This window comes from Gavialis gangeticus, unplaced genomic scaffold, assembly GCF_001723915.1.
Source record: "Gavialis gangeticus isolate Ggan-Ray unplaced genomic scaffold, GavGan_comp1, whole genome shotgun sequence".
Lineage (NCBI taxonomy): Eukaryota > Metazoa > Chordata > Crocodylia > Gavialidae > Gavialis > Gavialis gangeticus.
Genome location: NW_017729033.1, coordinates 84,921,710 through 84,942,071, shown reverse-complemented (window position 1 = coordinate 84,942,071; position 20,362 = coordinate 84,921,710). Strand labels below are relative to the sequence as shown.

Genomic DNA, 20,362 nt, shown 5'->3' with positions numbered 1-20,362 from the left:
GCTCACTCTGCTACCACCCACATGAGCCGAAGCTGCTGCAGCCACCATGTTCCAGCTCAAGTGGGACAGGGGAAGATGGGGAGGAAAGAGCTGTGGCTGTGGGGGCTGCAGGTTGGGAGTGAGGTACACCAGCATGGTCAGTGGGGGTGGGAACGGGGATGGGAGTGGGTTGGGACAGGCTATGAACCTTTGTCAATGGGTCTGGGGGGGTGGGGGGGAAGGGTTGAGTACTACTGATTTATATCTTCCGTAAAAAAAAAAGTCAGTGTGGCAGAGTACTTCAATGCCTACCACTTTAAGGGTGAGAGCAGCCAGCAGGGCAGTCAGCAGGTGTGTGCTAGCTTTGATGAGGCTACCACATGACCCCAGGAGGGCCCTGGGATTGGAGAAGGGGATAGAACAGCCTCCATTTTAACCCAGGCCCTCAGAAATGGAGCCACAGTGTTGCCAGAGACTGGAAAGACACTACTGGCTGAATGGCTGCTTGGGAACAACTTGGAGGTAACGGCAGAAGCTATGGGGATGGCAGGAGGCTCCTGGTCCTGGACCAGGGCATGACTTGAAACTGCACCTTGGTGGGGAAGGGTGATTTGGTGGAACTACCTATTTCTGGTGGGGAGCTACCCTGCCATGCCAGGCCAGTTACTTCCCCAGTGAAAAGGAAGTAGAGACACCTTAAAACCCCAGCCCCCACATCCTGGTGGGTTACCCTAAAGTAGGGACACGCATGGTGCCAGGCAACACCAGAGAGGCACCTGAGCCTGTAGGGTGAAAGACCTCATGGATATAGGGCTAGGCATGCTCGATGAGAGACTTCTGAGCACAGAGAGTGAAAGACCTCCAGAGTTAAGGGGGCCAGGCATGCCTAGCCAAGGCACTTGAGCCCCAGTAAGGAGGCAGAAGTGCTTGGAGGCTGGTGCTAGGCAGAGTTGAGTTTGTTAAGGCCCACTGTGTGCCCCAGACTCAAGGCCAGGTGCTAGGCCATGAAACTTGTGAGGCATGGGACATGTTAAGGAGAGGTTGGAACATGTACAGAGGCCCTACTCAGCAGGGCCTGCTAATGGGCAGCCTCCTGATCACCTCTCAGTTATCACCATCAAGGCATGGCAGGTGAGGAAGGCAAGCGGGCTGAGGTTCTCTTGCCCTGAGCAGCCAGCCTGTTACAGTCAGTTATCAGATGGGTTTCTGTTTTAAGTGGTTAATCTGCATGGTCGGACAGAATGGCTGGCTATTCAATAACCAGAGTTTTCTAAGCTTATAGAATGGTAAGAAACTTCTGAAGTCCTTTTTGTCTTAGCCCACTAGAAAGTTGTATATACTCATGTCACTGGGTACTAAAGTGACTGGCAGATGTTAACAGTTCAAAATATTTTTAGAGCACTTCTGTAGTTTACCTGTTGCTTCTTCCTTACAGATTTCACTAACAAAAAGTCACGATTAGAAACTTGTTCATGGGAAAACACTCTGGCCTACCTCCCATTTTTCATTTTACCTCTTTCTGCAGCACCTCAACTTTATCTGGAAGAGATCTGAATTCTGATAATGAATCTACTTCTTTCCGTAGACATACATTTTCTTCTAATGCTTTATTCAATTCTGTTTTCAAACCAGCTGTCTCTCTTTCCAATTCCACAAGAGAAAACAACTCTGAAATGTTGAACGATTAAAGGATTAATGAAATCAACAATTGCAGGTGTGGGGAAGAATGAGGAATATAGCTCTGCTTCCTGGCTCAGATGCATAAGCCATATGTGTGAATACCATCTTTGCCAAAATGAACTTAACTAATTAAAAAGCAATATTTTTGGAGAAATAAGAGATCACATTGCTGATTATTCATTTGTTGTTATTTGCTTAGATGAAACCCAAGCTATTTGTAGGACAATTTCTACAATGTAACCTTGACTTGACTATTTGTTATAGCATACAAGATAGAGGTTTGTATGATGTTGTTTGGAACACTCTGCTAGCATGTTTAAAGCAACTAGTATGTCCCAAAAGTACTGAGGGCCCCCAAAAAGAAAGCTCACTTTCTTCCCTTTCTAACAAAACTAGACTATAGATACATGGGCTGGCCTATCAAAAATACTGCAGAGCAGCAGGGATTTGTAAAGCAGTTTTGAATATTTGTTAAGTGTAACAGTACCTTTTGGAACTTTGCCCTCCAAGAGTGAATTCAGTTTTGTGTTTTCTTGAAAAGCTGACTGCAGCTCTTTTTGCAGGTCTGCTTGCATTTTCTTGTAGCTAACCTTTCCTGCTTGTAATTGACTTTGATACAGTTGAACCTCCCTCTCCATTTGCTTGTAATTATTTAAAACTTCGTTCTATAAGAAAAAAAGGAATATTTTAATCGCCTGCACTGAAACAAATAAAACTGGCCAACAGCAAGAGAATCTCTTTCAAGTTTCCTGTCAGCAAAACTAAAAATCACCCACCCATCCTGCTCCCAGATGCTGCTCCCCACCAGCCTGTGGCCCTATCCCATCCACTCATCTGCATGCTTTGCTTACGTGGGTCACAGGCTGGTCTCCAGAGGCCCTGCCCACCCACCCTGTCCAGCACCCTTAGCAGTGGGTGCAGGGTGGATGGGCTAGGGGGCTCAGGCAGCAGGGCTATGTTCAACAGTGGCAGCAGAGACTGGTAGTGGCAGCTAGAAGGAGCTGCTGCTGTGGAGGCCAAGAAGCGAGTTCCAGCTGCCACACCCCAGCCTTGATACACATCTCAGGCTGGAGGGATGACTTGGAGAGCCCTCCACACCTGGGCCAAATGGGGCCAAGGGACCTACTGCAAGCTGGACAAAATCCCTCGGCAGGCCAAATCCAGCCCATATTTTGCCCATGCCTGTACTGATCCCTTCTGATCTAGGTTTTTTTCCTCTTGCAAGTCTGTGTAATTCAGCAACAGCCTACACACCTCTGACCACCTCCTCAAGGGTTTTATTACCTCTTATAATAAAGCCAGCCTTAATATCATATACTTTTCTTTTGTCAGTCCCGTTCTTTTGATTTTTCATGTTCCCACATATGGAATGACTATTTAGATGAAATGGAAAAAGCTGCCATCTTCCCTTCATTTCACCCCCACCACCTCCCCCCAAGACGCTATCAACTACAAAATAAGAATGAAATTAGGAAGAGACTTTCTTCTTGGGTTGCCTGTCCAATTGTTTTGCAGCAAAGTGTTTTACAGCTATATGAATATCATTAAGGCTGAAATAATTACTTGCCATTCTCTCCTTTAGCTCTAGATTTTCACTCCTAAGAAATGCAGATTCCTTCTTGGCATCCAGTGCTACAGTTTTAGTGTCAATGAGAGACTTATTTAACTGTTGAATTTCATCAGTTAGCTTATCAGAATCTCCCTGAAGAACAAGAAAAATATTAATCAAATGATAGCATGGCAACACATTTGTGTTAGTTTCTCCACCCTTCTTTGCAGCCAAAGCAAAAACCATGCTAGTTAGAAAGAGTCCCAGAGAATCTGTTTTAAGAACCATAGTAGCAGAAGCTTCTCAGAAAGCTGGACCTTAAAAAACTGTCCTTTTAATACCATTTGATATAGTGTGTGCATCAGCAAGCATATTTTGTACCACCCTCCAAAAGTGCATTACTGTTGGATTTATTAAGGAAAACATTATCAGATTTGTATAATCATTAAGACATGACAAGAAGAAAGAACAAAGAAAAAATCTGAAGTCTTTCTTTCTGAACCAAGTTAACTCTAAAAGTCAGGGGGCATTTTTATCCATGGTGTGTATGCGGCACTGGTTGCTTTAATTAGCAAGCCACACTTAATAAAGCGCCTACGTGTCACATTTATCAGTGTCGCCGTGCATCCCCACACTGAAAAAAAAAAATGGCGATGGGGTGTTTTGAACTAAAGGTCAAGCGTGTTTTATTTCAAAGCACACCGCTGCTTTTTTTCAGCGTAGAGACGTGCAGTGATACCAATATACAATGCAGAAGGTTGCCGGTGTGCATTAGTTTCCGTGCTCCCAGAGACTCAATTAAGTGAGTCTGCTCTGACGTGCTTGATTTTAGTGCAGGCTCCGCACACGTGTATAGGAACCCAGAGAACTCAAACTTACCACTGAAAGAGACTCATCCTTTTTTTCTATCCCTGACTTTTGTAGTTCTTCCACTTGTTTTTGTAAATTCTGTATTTTGCTTTCTTTTCCTTTAAGCTGTTCCAATTTTGATTTTAGTTCAGCCTGCAGGAGTTAAAGAAATACAGTGCAAATAGTCAGAAGATCCAGATACCCAATTTGGTTTTGCCAATGAGAACAAAATCTGTCATAAAGCTTTACACAAAAGTAAGAAGAAAAAAGCTACTCGGATCCAGAGAGCTTCCAGCCTCTTAAGAGAGTGCCACATGTATGTGCAAGACTATCAAATAAAAGCTCACCTCAAGCTCTTCATTGTACACTTCAGCATTTGCAACTATACTCTTTAAGTTGGTAATTTCATGCATTAGTTGTATCTGTGGGGCAATTGAAGCAAAAAAGTGCAGAGGATGTTAGAAAGCACCCACTACCATGAAAATAAAAGCAAGATCTACTTTGTTTTCCCAGCAAGGACAAGGGCAGGATAGGGAAAAATGACATTTTCTATATAGTTAACAAAGAAATCATTATATCATTTTGAAGCAGAGAAAAGCCACACAATGCATCATAAACTTAAGTATTTCTAGTCTGTCTCACTCCAAAAATATGCAACAGAATCATGCAAGAAGCTTAGCGGAATTCAGTCCTTTAAAATTAGGACTATGCTTTCTAGGTGCTCAGTTATGAATAAGGAGCTACCTACCTAAATCATGGTGAGACTAAGGATTTTTGTGGGCCACTTGCAGCCCAGGGCTGACTTCACAGTCTTGTCATGGTGAGCCCCCACTTCCTCACTGCCAGTTGGCCAGGGAAAAGGGACAGCAACCCTGCTCATTGATTGGCTGAGAGGCGAATTGTTCATCTTCAGACTGCGGCATTGCACCTGGCTTAAAAGATGGTACTGAAACCCTTCTGCTTACTGAGTCTATGCTACTAGCTCAGTTTCTCAGTAGCTCTCTCAAACCACATGCTCTATGGCTGCAGAGATTGCTGTGCTTTCTTTGAATTCCAATTCCAGTAAAAGCTTTTACATTTTTTTTTCCAGGTGATTGCTCGCAAAATTGTGGGAAACTCCATTCATGAAACTATGATTTTAAGTAGTTCACTAGTTGCGAACTATGAAGTCATCAATTTACGAGCAGGAATAAGGAGTTGGCAAATTTGTGGGTAACACAGGATGATTCTGGAGATAAATCAAGAAACTTTTTTAAATGAAAAAAGTGAGAAGAAAGAAGATTAAGATGTGCATTTCTACAGTTAAGAACTGCCTCTCCCCCAGACTCACTTTCCAAATTATATTATACCTTTAACAAAATGCCTAGTCAAAGAGGTACCAAAATTCAATATGCAAGACAAAAGAATGGTTGCAGAGGTCACAGTATAGCAAGACTGTCAGATGTAACTTCAGCATTCTTGATGTCTTTTGGGGTGCAGATAGATGCAACATTTGAAATGTTTCAGTGTACCAGGTTCTGAAATGGTAAATCTCAGTGCTGGCAAGCACTGGGACCTGCAGTGCCCAACCAGGGTGCACGGATCCCTCTCATGGGGCACTGGAAGACCACTGCATTGTGGAAAACTTGTACACAGCATTTTAAGAAGTGCTCCAAAATTATACTTTCCAGACTAGTAACTGCACCCTATTTTTGTCATGCTTTGCCCACTTCTGGAGCATTTTATCAAGTATGTACATCTAATCACATGCCTATTGAAAGGTCTCAAAGTAAAGTAGTTTGAAATGTTTCAAATGTTATATTTGTCCACAGTTTTAGAGGCTTAAGAGAGAAGCATAACTAAACTGTTATGACACTCACTGAAGAAGTGATAGTGGGAAACTTTCACCTTCAAGGTCTCACAAAGCAAATAAATTCTGTTATAGAATCCTACACACTTTATGAAGCACTCTCTCAGGAAAAAAGTATAATCTGTACAAACATTTAAGAGAGAAACACATGCTGCAATTGTTTCACTGTTTGCACAAAAGACAATCCCTCCCCTTCAAGGTCAATACAAGTGAGATCTTTTTAGATGATACTTTCCAATTTTAGTTAATCTGAAATTGACAACACCAGAAGGAACATAACCTTAAAAATCTTGAATATTAATTTAAAATAGTAATTAAGATGCAACGGGTTTAAAGCTCTAGAGGAGACTCCTGAGTCTTGGTCTGGGCACAGTACTTTGGTTACTTGCTTGCTAGCCAGTTCATGGATTAAGTAGGTTACTGGATAGTCTTAGCTCCAAACCTCTAGCGTATAAATAGTCACTGCCAAATGAAGTGGATCAGCTAAACTGCTTCAATGGATGACATGTATTTTGGTTGATGTCCTGCCCATTGATCCTGTGGGACAAAGGGTGAAGTGTGTCCCTGGGGCACATCTCTGCAAGACAGGAACATATTTAAGTAGGCAAAGTTGGTTCTGATGCAGTCCCAGGGCTGAGACCACCTATCAGCTGACTGGCAGTTCCAGCTCCAGGACTGGAACAGTGTCAAACTGAGACCATAAGCCCCAGGAACACCCCAGAACGAGTATGACATTCTGGGTCCTTGTCACCACTTTGGTACAGCCCCAGAACTGCACCAAAAAGTGTCTACAGAAGTGTGGGGAATCCCAAATGGGGGAACCCAGACAGGTGCTCCTGGTGCACGATCAGGGCCCCTGATACCCAGTCACAGGAATGGGAATTCCCAGGGTTCAAAGGTTCAGAGCCCATAAAGCCCCTGGAGTAGCTGGAGAGCACAGGCAGATCTAGGCTGACTGCAGTTTTCCACGATAAACTTAACAGACTTCTACCACAATAAAATAGCAAACTTATAACATTTGTCATGTGCATAAATTTACAGCATTTGTAGTGCAACAAGGGATATGGACATCTGTTTGCTTGGCCTTTGTGCTGCCATAAAAAAGTTATGGCAGCACAAAGGCCACTTCTGTTTCCATCCTTAGTTCCTTAGGGAAAACAGACAAAACAGCGAGGGACCCACTAGGTAATTTACTGCCAATAAGCCAGCATTATATTACTTGCCTTGAATCAATCAGGAAAGGAATGTTAAACATACGTCCAAGTCACAATGTTTTCCTTTATTACTAAAGGATTGATATAACTCACCTCCCTTTTGCTCAGGACTTAACCTACAGTCTAGTCCTTAGACTGGTAAGCAGTCTTAATTCACATTACCAATTAGAATGGTTTGAGGGAGTCTGTATCAGAGCTAAAGTGCCTACCTTTAAATGTGAGTGCCAAAAGATGCAGAGGCATGGGGCTGATGTAGAAGTGCCACTGACTTCACATTGATGCAGATGGGCTTAAATAGCTTATTTTGTACTCAAAGGATATGGGTAGGAGCGCAATGGAAAGCAGCATAATTAAACTGCTCCATATTCTCTTTTGAGATAAGTTACTTGGAAAAACAAAATCATGGTTCCTTTCTGAAGCGAGTTAGTTTATTTTGACAATGCATCTTTAAAAATTATGCAAATCTAAAGGTTTGTTAAAATTAGCTCTGCAATTAACTTTTTGAGTTTCACTCAATTTGCTTAGGTGAAAATAAAGACTAGTTTCACCCCATGAGCCCTATACAACTGTTGCTAAAGGCTACAGAAAGATATTTTAAAAAGTCTGAAGATGTTCCTTTTGCACCCTCTCACTCCATACAATATCGTAAGTTTGTACTTGGTTTGACAATTTGTTTAAATAAATTTACTTCAGCATCTCTGGGGGAGAGCTTTACTGAGAGCATATACATGTGCTATTAATGTGCAGCAATAAACTCCAGAGTTTATTGTGCCAGAGTTCATTGATCCTGGGTGGTATGTTTGAATGTGCACCCAGGACCACAGCACATTGAGCAGGGTCAGAGCAGCCCTGGCTGTCAGGGAGCACTGCAGGTCAGCATGCCAGCCCAGGGCTGCTCCGACCCAGTCCACTGTGGGGTTAGCTGGCAGTCAGCCCTGTCAACACCTACATGTGTGTTGCTGCAGAGTAAAAAAAAAAAAAAAAAAACACCAACTGATGTAGGAAAGTATTTATATTTACAAATATTATGCTGCTACAGAGTAAATTACTCTACTCTGTCCTAATAGCACTGAATGTGTAGACCCAGATATGTTTCCTGAGAAGCTAATTAGGCAATTCCTCAGTAAGTGTCTTGTGTAAATGTGCCCATTGTCTATGAGCAGTCTAGTATTCACCCTCCCACTGCGCTACAAATGATTAATTTAAATAAATATCAAGAACTAAAATTGATAGTATGTCTGCTTTTAATATTCAAAACAGACCGTGTAGAAAGCTGACAAAAGGTTCGCTTAGCGGTTAACTACTGGTAGCGAGTGATATATATGATGTTTGAGAGCAGGCCCAAAAGCCCACAAAGAAAAATACTGCTGAGAGGCCACAAACAGGATAATCATGAGCTCTCTCTATGCAGTATGACATTGGAATGTGAGCTGATAAACAGGGATGGTACAAACTGAACCTACCTTGAACCCACTAGTATAAGTAACAGTGCTGAAAAGAAAGTTGCATGTTTGATGATAAGGAAGATGCTTCTGTGTAAGAACTGCTCAAAGCCTATTATTGTGTAGCTGTAGAAATTAACTAACAAGACCATAGATAATAATGTAAAAGTTATCTACAAAGCAGACTCAGTGCTTCAAAGACACAGCTGAAACAATTAAGGATGTAGTCCTGCTTAGCATTTCAAAACAAACATGTAGCCAAAAGCCAGTTTGAACTAATTAGGAGTTCTCACACTGACCTGATATCTTGTTTTCCTTTACAGTGGGAAATTCCCACCTGCGCGCGTATTTTGTCATGCGCACTAGAAGTTTCTAACTAACCATACAGGTTGAGTCAATTAAGTGTAGAATCTGTGACGCAAAACTGTCTATATAAACTTGCTTACTTGTTATCAAGAGGGGGCTGGTTCTTGGAGGAGACGGGCTACTCTTTGTTGTTATATGCATGCTTCAATAAAGAGCTTTGAGATAAGACCTTGCTGGTGTTGCCTGTCTCTTGTGGTCAGACAACAGAGCCGGGAAGTTGGGGTTCGAGCCCCTGACACGAGCAACAATTACAGAAGACTTATCTTAAGAATAGCTCATTTGATATTTTCATTCTTGCCATGAATTGAAAAAAGCAGCTTTCCTGGATGGAATGAATAGGAAGAGCACACATCAGCTGCAGATGCTTCCTCAGTCTAAGTGTTTTTAAACCTGTAAGCTTGCACTGACAAATTTTTCCAACTACTTACCTGGTCTAATAAAAGATAGGCAGACAAAATTCTTTGGGTAAATTTGATACGTCCTTAGACCAACACAGCTACAACCTACACACTTTTACTAAGGGACATTACTCAACTTAATGATGCATCAAAAAGTTTATTTTTTAGTTCAGGTCAGGTTTGGTTTAAGTGAAATCCTGAGCTTATGTATGTTGATTCAGGAACATAATACTCTGTGGCTTTACTAATCTGAATGTTATAACTCCTCAAGCATTCTGACCCTTTCAAGTAGTCATTTAATCTCACCTAAAATGACATTCAATATGGTTTTTTTAAATACATTTCTGAACACATGCTTTACTTTGTTTTCCAGAGAAGCTTTACCAAGTTTAAACTTCATGTTTCAAGATCTTACCTCATGGTCTTTTTGCATTTGTTTTTCCAGTTCCTCAAATTCATCAGTTTCTATCTTTTCTTTTAGTTTTACTTTCAGTTCACTTATCTCCTGCTTCAGTTGCTCATTTTCTAAGACCAGATTGTCAAAGCTAGCTTGCAGGACATTTGCTTCATTTACAGCAATATCCTAGAAAGAAGATACAACATATGTATGTTACAGATTGATCTGCACTTCAGCATAGTTTCTAGGGAAACAGTGAATTCATGTACCTTTTCCAGTGCTAGAGTTTCACAAAGTTGGATGGATTCTGCAAAGTCTTGACTCTAGGGGAAAAATATTGCTTTCAGTTGTGTTAAAAATGAGATATCCAAGCAAAATGGTAGCTTACTTTGTAAAAACTAGCACACCATCTTCTGAAGTAGCCAGAGGTGGAGCACAGCTTAAACTGATTCTCTCCCCACAGTGCCATCCTATAGATTGCTAATGTCATCATTAATGCAAGGGGGAACAATGGTACAATCCTTAACACAGGATTTTAAAGTTGTAATCAATTAAAAGGTCAAAAAGTTTAGACCTATACTCTTTGTTGGTTAAGGTTTAGATGCAGGGCTGTATGACCTCTGGGCACAGAGGTGGGCATGATCAGATCCGATACAATTTTTTTTTTTGTCATTTTAGGTATATAATATTGTATTGAATTCTCAATCTTCAAACATTACCCAGTCCATATTATGTCCAGAAGTCCACTCCACTTCTGCTATGGAATCAGGAGTAGGTAGATTTTGGAAGTCACATTCAGAATATTCTGAAAGCGTAGCTGGGGGCGGGGGGGGAATAGAAGAGGGAGGAAAAAATATGTTTAAGAACCAAAGGCAAAAAAAGCAGTTTTTATCCTAGGGTTGCTTGTTTTCTTGTAAAAAAGGATTCCGTTCAGTTGTAACCAATTAGCGGATAGATGTTACATTTCACATTTGTTTCAAAAAGACTCCTAAGTTGTAAGAGATGTGTGCAAATTCCTCCCTAGCTAGAATTAAAATCTTATTAAAAGTTTTCCTACACCTGGATGGAATTTGCAGTTTATATAGCATTGAAATGGCATTGGAAGGTGCAATCAAAAACTAAGTAAAAAGTTATGTTTCTCTGACAGCCATCTCTCATCTTTAGGTCTTCAGTTTTAAATGTACCCACTGATCGTCTAAAACCTTGGTCCACGGGATTCACCCTGGGTTGAGAAATTTGGTAGTGGGGGAGTGGTGGCAGTTAATATTGCCACCCCTTCCCTGCTGCCAAATCCAAATCCTTTGTAGCTAGATTGAGGATGATCCGTGCCCCCACTGTGCAAGACTGGATCAGGACTAGGCAACACCATCCCCTACATGCTCGGATCAGGCCCAGTGGCAGGATTCAGTCCGCAGACAGACGAGGCACTGCCCACGTGACCCATGGGGCAAAAGCATTGAGCACCGCTGATCTAAATGAAGCTTTTGGTTAAAGTCTCTTAGAGCAGTACTTACAATCTTCCACATCTGGTAATGCCGATAGAGAAGTTTTCAGTTTTTTGTAGTCAGTCAGCCTTGGCATTTCAAAACTTGTAAGATAGTTAACATTATCCTTCTGACTTACTTTGCCTGGGGCCCAGGTCACTCTTCTTTTTCTTTTGGCCTTGAAAAAAAAGGAAAGAAATTTGTATTTTACACATGTGCACACAGACCCCTGACATGGTCTGAGATCCTTTTCAGCTACAGAGTACAAGGTAAGCATCTGTATGACCTGGAACAGTTATTCAATCTTACTTTAAAATCTTGTTTTGATGAAAAAGAAGCAGAGGTCACAAGCATTTCAGTTAAATTTCGTATCTTGTCTTCCTGCACCTTTTGAAGAGAATTTTTTTCTTCTAACAGTTGAGCTAGCTGGTCTTTTTCCATGGCATGAAGATGAGTTGTTGATGAAACCTACCATAGAAAGTAAGTAAATAATGTTTTCCTAGAAGAACTACTTGCATAAACATATCATATTCACATGCAAGCTTTCCTCCTTTAATTCTTTTGACAGCTTACAGAGTGCAAAGAAACTGCAAAGTTTACCTACAATTCACTTTAAAATAAAGGATACTCATGAATTGCCTCATTAAGAACGGTTAAAAAGTTTCTGAAAGGCATGTCCATTATTAATACAATTGAAGTAATCTGCGATTGACTTGCCAAATTTGTTTTAAGATATTTCTTCTTAGAACTAGTCATAGACACACATTTTAAGTGCCATACTGGGTCAGAGCAATGGTCCATCCAGCCCAGTATCTTGAATCCATCAGTGGCAGCAGTGAATGCTTTAAGAGGGAGAGCAGTGAACCAGCTCTCTCTAGAGCAGGGATGGGCAAAATATGGTCTGTGGGCTGGATCCAGCCTGCCAAGTGATTAGATGTGGCCTGTGGATGGGTGTCCATTAAGTGAATGGATCTGGCCTGCAGGCAGGCAGTGTCTGGCAGCTGCATGGTGCCAGGCAGCCAGGGCTGCCACACATGAAAGCATGAACCTAGCCGCAGCAATAGCATGCCCTGCCCCGCCCCACCCCGTACAGACCCAGCAGCTACCATCAGCTTCATGGGTCACGGCTCTGGGTGTGTGGGAGCATGCTACAACCGTGAGTGGGTTCAAGCTTCTACGCTGATCGCAGTTGGCAGCTTTAGCATGCCCCAACCCCCACACCCGCAGCCTGAGTCCACCTGTCTAAAACTGTAGCATGCCCCACCCCCACAGTCTGGACCCAGCACCTGCTAGCTGCATCCACAACTGCCCAAATATGGTGGGAAGCTTCCAGGTTGGGGCTGCAGGGGGAGGGCAGGGAGTGCTACAGCTGCTGGCTGCTACCAGTCTGGAAGCCTGAACCTGCCTGCAGCTGTAGCATGTTTCCACTTTATGAGATTGGAGCAAAACCTCCTTTGACAAGAGCTGAAGCCTTAAAGCGACATTACTGGTTATAATGGTCAACTGCATAGGTTTTGGTCATTAGAAGTGTAAGCATCTTCCTGCAACTCTGTTGTGTATGTATATATACACACCCCCCACCCACCCCACTCTGGGATCAGCTTTTGGACTGCACTAGTGCACTGTGAAAGCTAGTTGAGTTTTCATTTTAACTTTGGACTCTGTCATATAGTTGACAGAGAGGACCCAAAGTGTTCCAACTCACTTCTTCCAGCTGCTTTTTTAAGTCCAGTATTTCTTTGCGGTATCTTTTCAAGAGAGCATCATCATCCAGAACTTCATTGACTTTAGGGGTATTTTTCATTCCTTTTGCTGTATTGGCAAACTGGAAAAAAAATTGTAATGGTACACTTGAAGCAAGGAGTTTTTTAGTAGTCCAGTGAAAGATAGATATAGACCAGGCTTGCGGCCCGCCAAGCCATTTTCTGTGGCCTGCGGTGCTGCAAAAGGAAACGAAAGTAAATACTGTTTACTTTTGTTCCTACCCCTTGTCCCTCCCCCAGCCCCTCAGCAGCTTCCTAATGACTGCTGAAGGGCTGGGGAAGGGACAAGGTTCCCACATGCACCACATCAGCTTGATGGTGCCGACGTAGTGCGGCTCCTCCCCTCCCCCCTCATTTCACGGTATCCCTTCCTTGCCCCACCCCTCCCTTCCTCATTTGCATGCCAGCCCCTTCCCTCTCCCCCCACACTGCAGGGTTTCCATTCCTAGCCCCACCCCTCCCTTCCTCATTTGCATGCTGGCCCCGCCTTGTGGGCGCTGCCGGCCATGTGGGCTGGAGCAGGTCACAGAACAGCGGGCAGGCAGGCACAGGGGGCGCGGATGCTGGCTTGGAGGGGTGCTGCGGCTGGGCCTGCGGGAGATGCTGTTGTTGTTGCGGTGGCTGTCGGGGCAGGAAGCCGGTGCCAGTCCTGCCTCCCTGTGCCCCCAGACATTGCGCTGGGGGTGGCGAGTCACGGGCCCCGGGGAGGGAGGGACCCCTACCACTTGGGCTCAGGCTGCCCTGGGGGAGAGGGAGCAGGGGGGTGTCCCTGCACATCCCACACCCCACTGTAAAGTCCCTACATGGCCCCCTGGCTGCTGAGCCCAGATGCACAGGTGTAGGAGCATCGTCAAGGCCATCCAGGTGGCAGGGAGGACAGGGCGGAGTCAGGCAGCACCCCTTGACCCCTGTGCCCCCAGGCTGTGGCCGGACTGGACAGGCCGCGTGAGCACCTGCTCCTGCCAGCCCACTGGGTGATAAAAAGTTCATGATCTGGCCCCACATTCAAAAAGGTTGGACACCCCTGATATAGACTGTATGTAGGACTGGAGTGTTGTTTCGAATGCAATGGTCTAAGAAACACGAGAAGCAATATTTTTTGGTGATATCTTCTATTGGACCAATTAGGACAGCGGTTCTCAGCAAGGGTGCCATAAGATCAGTTTAAGGGCACAACAGGTGTGAAAACACCTACACCCAAATTGACAAGATAAAAGATCTCAAGTAGGAATGTGTATTGTTAAAAATCCCCAGACTCGTTGTGGCTTGAGTTCTTTACAACAAAAGAATTGCTCTATTGTTTCTCCTATAGTCAAAAACCCCTCAAATGAACACCAAAAGCTGGTGTTTCTGAACACCAAAAGCTGGTGCTTCTTGATCTCAAGAAGGCTGAGAATCACTCACCTATATGGTCAAACCACCTCAAAAAACCACCTTTCTTTCTTCACATACTTCCTGTACCATCATGGCTATAATACTACTTTAACATTACATAAAAATCAAGTTAGTGAACCTTCTTATAAGCAGAAGTTACAGAACAAATCAAGTATTTGTATAAAGTGAAATCACTATGAATAATAAGAGAAATTAGAGAGCAAAATGAACAGTTACTAGTTGTGAGCACTGTGTATTAAAACCACAATTCAGAAGTATACTGCATTATGACATTTTCATTCGTTCTTAATGTAAAAACTTGAGGGGAAGTCTGTGATACCCAACATTTTTGCTCAATTGTTATCCAGCCACTTTTGAATGAGAAGAGCACCAACACTATAGGATCTACCCAATGCAAGATTGTTTGGCTATCAAAGCAATCTTATTAGCTTCATTGAAGCAGCTCAAAGTAACGGCTGTAGGATCTGAAATAACGTATTTTTTCCTTAACTTTCTGCCCCTAAACCTAACCTTCCTTTGGTGCTTCAGGACAGAGTATTTGAACTATGTGCTTGAATTTAATATTACTGAAGCTGAAGTCTTTGCTTGTTATGTTTAGAATGGCCCAGAGCTGGAGCTCTTTATTGTGTCTATACAGAAGTTCCATTTGGTTCAATTCTGTTTTGCCAGTCAAGAATCACAAAACTGGGGAACTTCCAACATATATTCCACAGTATTCATGCAAAAGCAGACTGAAAATATAAACAAGAGGCAAGTGAAAGAATTGCTTCCAGAAGTAATATCAGAAGGGTCCCCCAAATTTCAAGCTGACTAAATTTCAAGTGCTAGTTCTGCCCCTCACTACCTCAACTGTCTCTCAATCCTTTTTGAAAGTGGAACATATTGCTGTAAAACAGACTTGCACAAAGGGGTTGGGGGTGGGGAGCATGGAAGAGAGGGAATGACAGAAAATCTTAATTCAGTTTTTGGAGTGCTTGACTCCAAATTTGGTGTTTATCCTTTAAAGTAGGTGTTTGTGCACAGCAAACATGCATGCACATGCTTTTGAGCAACACACTTATTACTCACTATGTATTTATGACTACAGGTCTATGCTTTCAAAAATCTTTGAAGAGAGGAAATGGAAAGGTGGAAACTGTCCAGGCTAGGCAGACTGAAATATAAGGTAAGAGGAAAAGCTAAGTCTGGCAGATAACATTATCCAGATAGTGTTCTATCTAGATTATGATGTGCAGGATGGCACCCCAGAAAGTTCAAGTTATGGAAGAGTGCTCTTCAGGGCCTCCAGAAAGATTAAATGAACATAGTACTCAGCTTCATGACATTTTCTGCCCTAGTTCACTAAAATTAATATATGAATAAAACAAAGGGGGTGGAATACACAATTACCTGAAGAGTGCTAAGTGTTTCATCAAAAGAAACTGGAGTAACTGTACAAATGATAACTGTTTTAGCATTTCCTCCCAAGGAGTTCTGAAGAATTCGTGTCAGCTTGCTGTCTCTATAATTTATAAAGCTGTTGGAAAGAAGGGGAAAGAAAAACAAACAGACAAAAATAAAACCATTAAGCACTCTTGTGCTACAAAAGGCAGTTTCTAAAAAAAGGTAAGATTAGGCCAGGCTTTACTTGGTCAAAGTGGCAGGTCTCTTATTATTGTGCTCTTTTAATAGATAAGTACGGATCTATATTAAGACTGAATTTCAAAAACTATTACTTTCTTCCTTACATGTATGCAACATAAATGCTTACCAAGATGGGTCATCACAGAGTTTCTTTATTACTTGTCCCAAGATGAACAAACTCCTGTTTATGTTGCACCCCTCTTTCAGTCGGAGCCCTGGAAACACATCATCATTTTACTTCATAGACTGTTAGGGGCTGGAAGGGACCTCGTAGATCTTCAGGTCCAGCCCCCCTGCTCTGGACAGGAAGACAACTGGGGTCAAGTGACCCCAGTGAGGTGACTGTCCAGTCTCCTCTTGAAAACTTCCAGGATAGGTGACTGCACCACCTCTGGAGGGAGTTTATTCCACAGTCTGGACACCCTGACTGTAAAGGAGTATTTCCTGGTATTAAGCCCGAAGCAGCCTTCCAGGAGTTTGTATTCACTGGTCCTGGTCTACCCCAGGGGTGCCCTATTCTTCCCCAGGGGTGCCTTGGTGAACAGTTGTTCACTGAGCTCCTGATGATATAGCAGTAAGTCGCTATCAAGTCCCTTCTCAACCTTCTCTTGTCTAGGCTAAAGAGGCCGAGGTCCCTCAGCCTTTCCTCGTATAACTTGCCTTGCAAGTCCCTAATCATACAGGTGGCTCTTTTCTGGACCTTCTCAAGTTTTTTCATGTCTCTATTGTTGAAGTCCTTATTCTGCACTTCATTGAACAGAACCAAGTTGGACCTTTATCTATTGTACTTTTGTACTGTTACTATTAGAAAGTAAAATTTAAACAAAATCTTAGGTTTTTAGCAATTTCCATATCAGATCACACTATAAGCCCATTTTGTTTTGTATTTTGTCAGATATCCTTAAATTCAGATTCCACTGAATCACATTATGAATTCCTTCATAATCTCTCTCCCATTGTACTATAATTTTGGCCTCAGCTTGCAGCTTTACAGTTTCACAGGTCATTACAATTGCTTGTTGTCTGTTCTACTTCTTTAATCATCTCCTTGTTCTTATAAATAGACCACTACTGTTCATCATTGGTTATTTTATAAACCTTTACCTTTTGCATCTAAACTAAAGATACCCAAACTATTTGCTCCTTATCCCACATCCTGACATACAGGGATCTGAACTCCATTGAACTTTGTTTAACTCCCTCTCTCATAGTAACAAACACAATTACCATATTTGTCAATATGAATCAGCATTTAAACAAATATAAAAATATCGCTCCCTATAGAAAACACCATAATAGATGTAATTGCAATTACTTACCTTCAGCTCCTGTTTGCCTAGCTCTTTCACTGCCTGCCAGATCTACCAAGTTCTGCAAAATTCATTAAAAATTACATGAGGTAGTTTTCAGACAAATCAGTTATGCTCTGAAGTGCTTGACTTCCTCTACATTGAGTTTAACCTACTATTTTTCATCCCCCTCACTCCTCACCCAAGCAGTTAGAAAAAAAAAAATCAAATATTCAAGATAACATTAAAAAAAACCCCAAAACCCATCTTCTCATAACTGTTCTTTGATTTCTAGCATGCAGCTCTTATCTTATAGGCTGCTGAGTTAGCAGTGGGCTCAAGAATAAGACTTATTGGCCTAACTGTCAGGAATGACAACCTAGTTGCTAAGAATGAGCAGCTATCAAAAGCTGACGACAAACCCAAAAGAAGTCAGAGATGTGGGGCATAAAATTTTACAGTGCTTTATTTTTCCCCGTGGGAAATTTTCCATTTCTAAAAATTCATTGTTTCATCAAATTCATTAGTAAAAATGAATGGATGCCAATACAATATTAGGCAAGCTTGGCAGTTTCAAAGTTGTAACTAATGGTTTTCAGGTGATTATCCCTAGAAAGTGAGAGAGAGAGAGAGTACCTATATGTTTTATTGATTTGTAAGCAGGAGGGTAAATACACTCACATAACAATCCAAACCAAAAATTAAGTTATAAATTCACCTAATTGGCTGTGCAGGTCAAATCAAAACCAAATGAATGCACCACTAAGCTTGTTTCTATTTCTCAAAATCTCTTGCTTCTAGAGAATCAGTCAGAAGCACAATTAGTGAAGATGCAGTGTGATAAGTTGCCCTTGCCCATAGACTCATTGGTAAAACCATCCTTTAACAAAAGAGAATGTGGTTCAAGTTGTTCTGAATCAGATTTGCCTCAATCTGATTCTGAAATGGAACAAATAAGTAGAGCAAGAGATTCTACAGATAACGACAGTGAAACTGGAGGTGCTGCAATGACCTCAGTGGAAGAGAGTTCAACTCTGTTGAAGTAGATGAGTGGACAACCATGGCATATCATGCACAGTTCTTTGGGTGTGCTAAAATTAGTGTCAACAGTTTTCAGTGACCTTGTTTTTTTTCTTAAATCTAAACAAACGATCTAAGGGAAATGCATGCTATTGTGTATTGTAGTTACATTTTTACAAGTATTCCAATAAAAAGTTTTTCCCCCCCCACAAAGCTTTGAATATAACATTTAAACCACATTAAGTGTGCTGTATTTAATTTTTTTTCCTAATCAAACATTTCAGTTCAAATACTTGTGGCTATTGGGACATAAAATTAACATGGGGGATACTTTGTTAGTTTTGTTTACTAAATATAAGTAAAATAAAACATGCTCAATTAGATCATGCTCTATTTAGGGCACTGGAAAATTTTCAAGAAAACCCACATCTGAAAGATGTCTGTACAAAATCTGTTTTGTAGTCTTCAAACAACATTCTTCCCTCAGTGAAGCTTTTTGTATTAATTTACATAGGAGGATCATAACCTAAGAGACCGATCCAAGTATTTCATTTTCAGGACATCTTCAATATTTTGCCTAGTATGAAAATTGTAAACTCCCACATTAGATATCCACCTAATCTCCCAGAGTTTAAATCTGACTTACCAAATGAGATACCATTACTGCTCCATCACAGTTTGTGTTGGCAGGATCACTTCTTTCCCTACTTTCTATAATCTAACAAAACAGAACAAAATGAGTCTCATAAGATTATTACTACAAATCTAGTCACACAGCAAGTAAACTAAGACAAACACGTACCATTCTGAAAATAGTATGAGAACGGCTGCTATGTTGATTCATTTTTGTTTCTCCATAGTGCCGGTTTTCTGTCAAAAAACACACAAAAAACACTTATTTACATTAGCCAAAGATCAGTTTTAATCTGAAATGTATTAAGGTTGCAATGTTATCAGTAGCAGAACTGATAAGCTGTTTATAATCTTGAGACAAATAGCCAACATGGATTATTTAAAAATACTGATGTAATTAGTAAAATAAATATATGAGCAGCTATATATAAAACAAGGGCCCAAATAATCCTACTTTCTCCTTTTCTGATCCATTCCAGGACTTGCTCTGGTGCAACAACCACTTCTTCAATCAAGTCTTCTACATAAGTGTTTCTCTAAAAGAGATTAAATATTAAAGCCAATTTCACACAACTCAGAGCAGAGAGGTGGGGGCAGGAGGAGAAGAGTTAAATTGAGATCAAAATGTTACTGAGAAACAGTAAATATAAATATGTACTGTAGTACCTTCTGGTTTCAGATTTTTAATTTAAAAGAGAACAAAGACCCATCTTTCTCCAAAACACACACAACAAATATGCAGTTTCAAGTATGTTCAGACTCAACTTCTCATGGAGGGGCATCAGATTTGATACAAAAGCTTTGGATTATCCACAAAGCATAACTACACATTGGCAAGAAAGAGCTCCCCTAGATTTTAGCATTTGTGATAGTAAAAATTCTAGATTCTGAGCAACATTTAAGAAGTTGCATGCATCGCAGATTTCAGGAGGGCGGACTTCAATGAGCTAAGGAGAATAGTCAGGGAAGCACCGAGGTTCCAGAGGGGAGGGGAGCCAGGTGTCCAAGAAGAGTGGTCGCTCCTTAAGGAGACGATCCTCCAAGCCCAAAGGGAGGTAATCCCAACACAGATCAAAGGGAACAAGAGGGCGCAAAAGCCCCCATGGCTCACCAAAAGCATCTGGGAGTGTCTCCTAGCTAAAAAGGAGGCGTACACACAATGGAAGGGAGGAGCCATCACCAGGGAGAATTATACTGCGGTTGCTCGGGGATGCAGGGGGGCGGTCAGGAAGGCCAAGGTGGAGATGGAACTGGGACTAGCTTCCCAGATCAAGGACAACAAGAAATCCTTTTTTAAATACATAGGGGGCAAAAACAAGGTTCTGGGTAATGTGGGGCTCCTGCAGGACACGCTAGGAAATTTGGTCATCACACCAGATGACAAAGCTAACCTATTTAACAATTTCTTTGCCTCCATTTTCCTAAGCAGGGA

At 41.7% G+C, this 20,362-nt stretch overlaps 1 protein-coding gene across 5 annotated transcripts in view; it reads right to left on the bottom strand.

The window, feature by feature from the left end:
- The window catches only part of CENPE (centromere protein E), a 79,633-nt gene that overhangs the window by 50,709 nt on the left and 8,562 nt on the right, over nt 1-20,362 (bottom strand). For 3 of the 5 annotated variants that reach the window (XM_019526088.1, XM_019526084.1, XM_019526087.1), the window contains exons 6-22: nt 19,385-19,466; nt 19,100-19,167; nt 18,944-19,015; nt 17,308-17,359; nt 16,116-16,203; nt 15,755-15,881; nt 12,913-13,032; nt 11,517-11,675; nt 11,238-11,385; nt 10,443-10,540; nt 9,993-10,046; nt 9,742-9,909; nt 4,405-4,479; nt 4,088-4,210; nt 3,227-3,361; nt 2,147-2,324; nt 1,493-1,647 (exon numbers count right to left, since the gene is read on the bottom strand). In XM_019526088.1, coding sequence (XP_019381633.1) covers nt 1,493-1,647; nt 2,147-2,324; nt 3,227-3,361; nt 4,088-4,210; nt 4,405-4,479; nt 9,742-9,909; nt 9,993-10,046; nt 10,443-10,540; nt 11,238-11,385; nt 11,517-11,675; nt 12,913-13,032; nt 15,755-15,881; nt 16,116-16,203; nt 17,308-17,359; nt 18,944-19,015; nt 19,100-19,167; nt 19,385-19,466 — 1,902 coding nt within the window. The remainder of the gene's footprint in view (nt 1-1,492; nt 1,648-2,146; nt 2,325-3,226; nt 3,362-4,087; nt 4,211-4,404; nt 4,480-9,741; nt 9,910-9,992; nt 10,047-10,442; nt 10,541-11,237; nt 11,386-11,516; nt 11,676-12,912; nt 13,033-15,754; nt 15,882-16,115; nt 16,204-17,307; nt 17,360-18,943; nt 19,016-19,099; nt 19,168-19,384; nt 19,467-20,362) is intronic. The other 2 variants (XM_019526086.1, XM_019526085.1) reach the window with 2 other exon arrangements.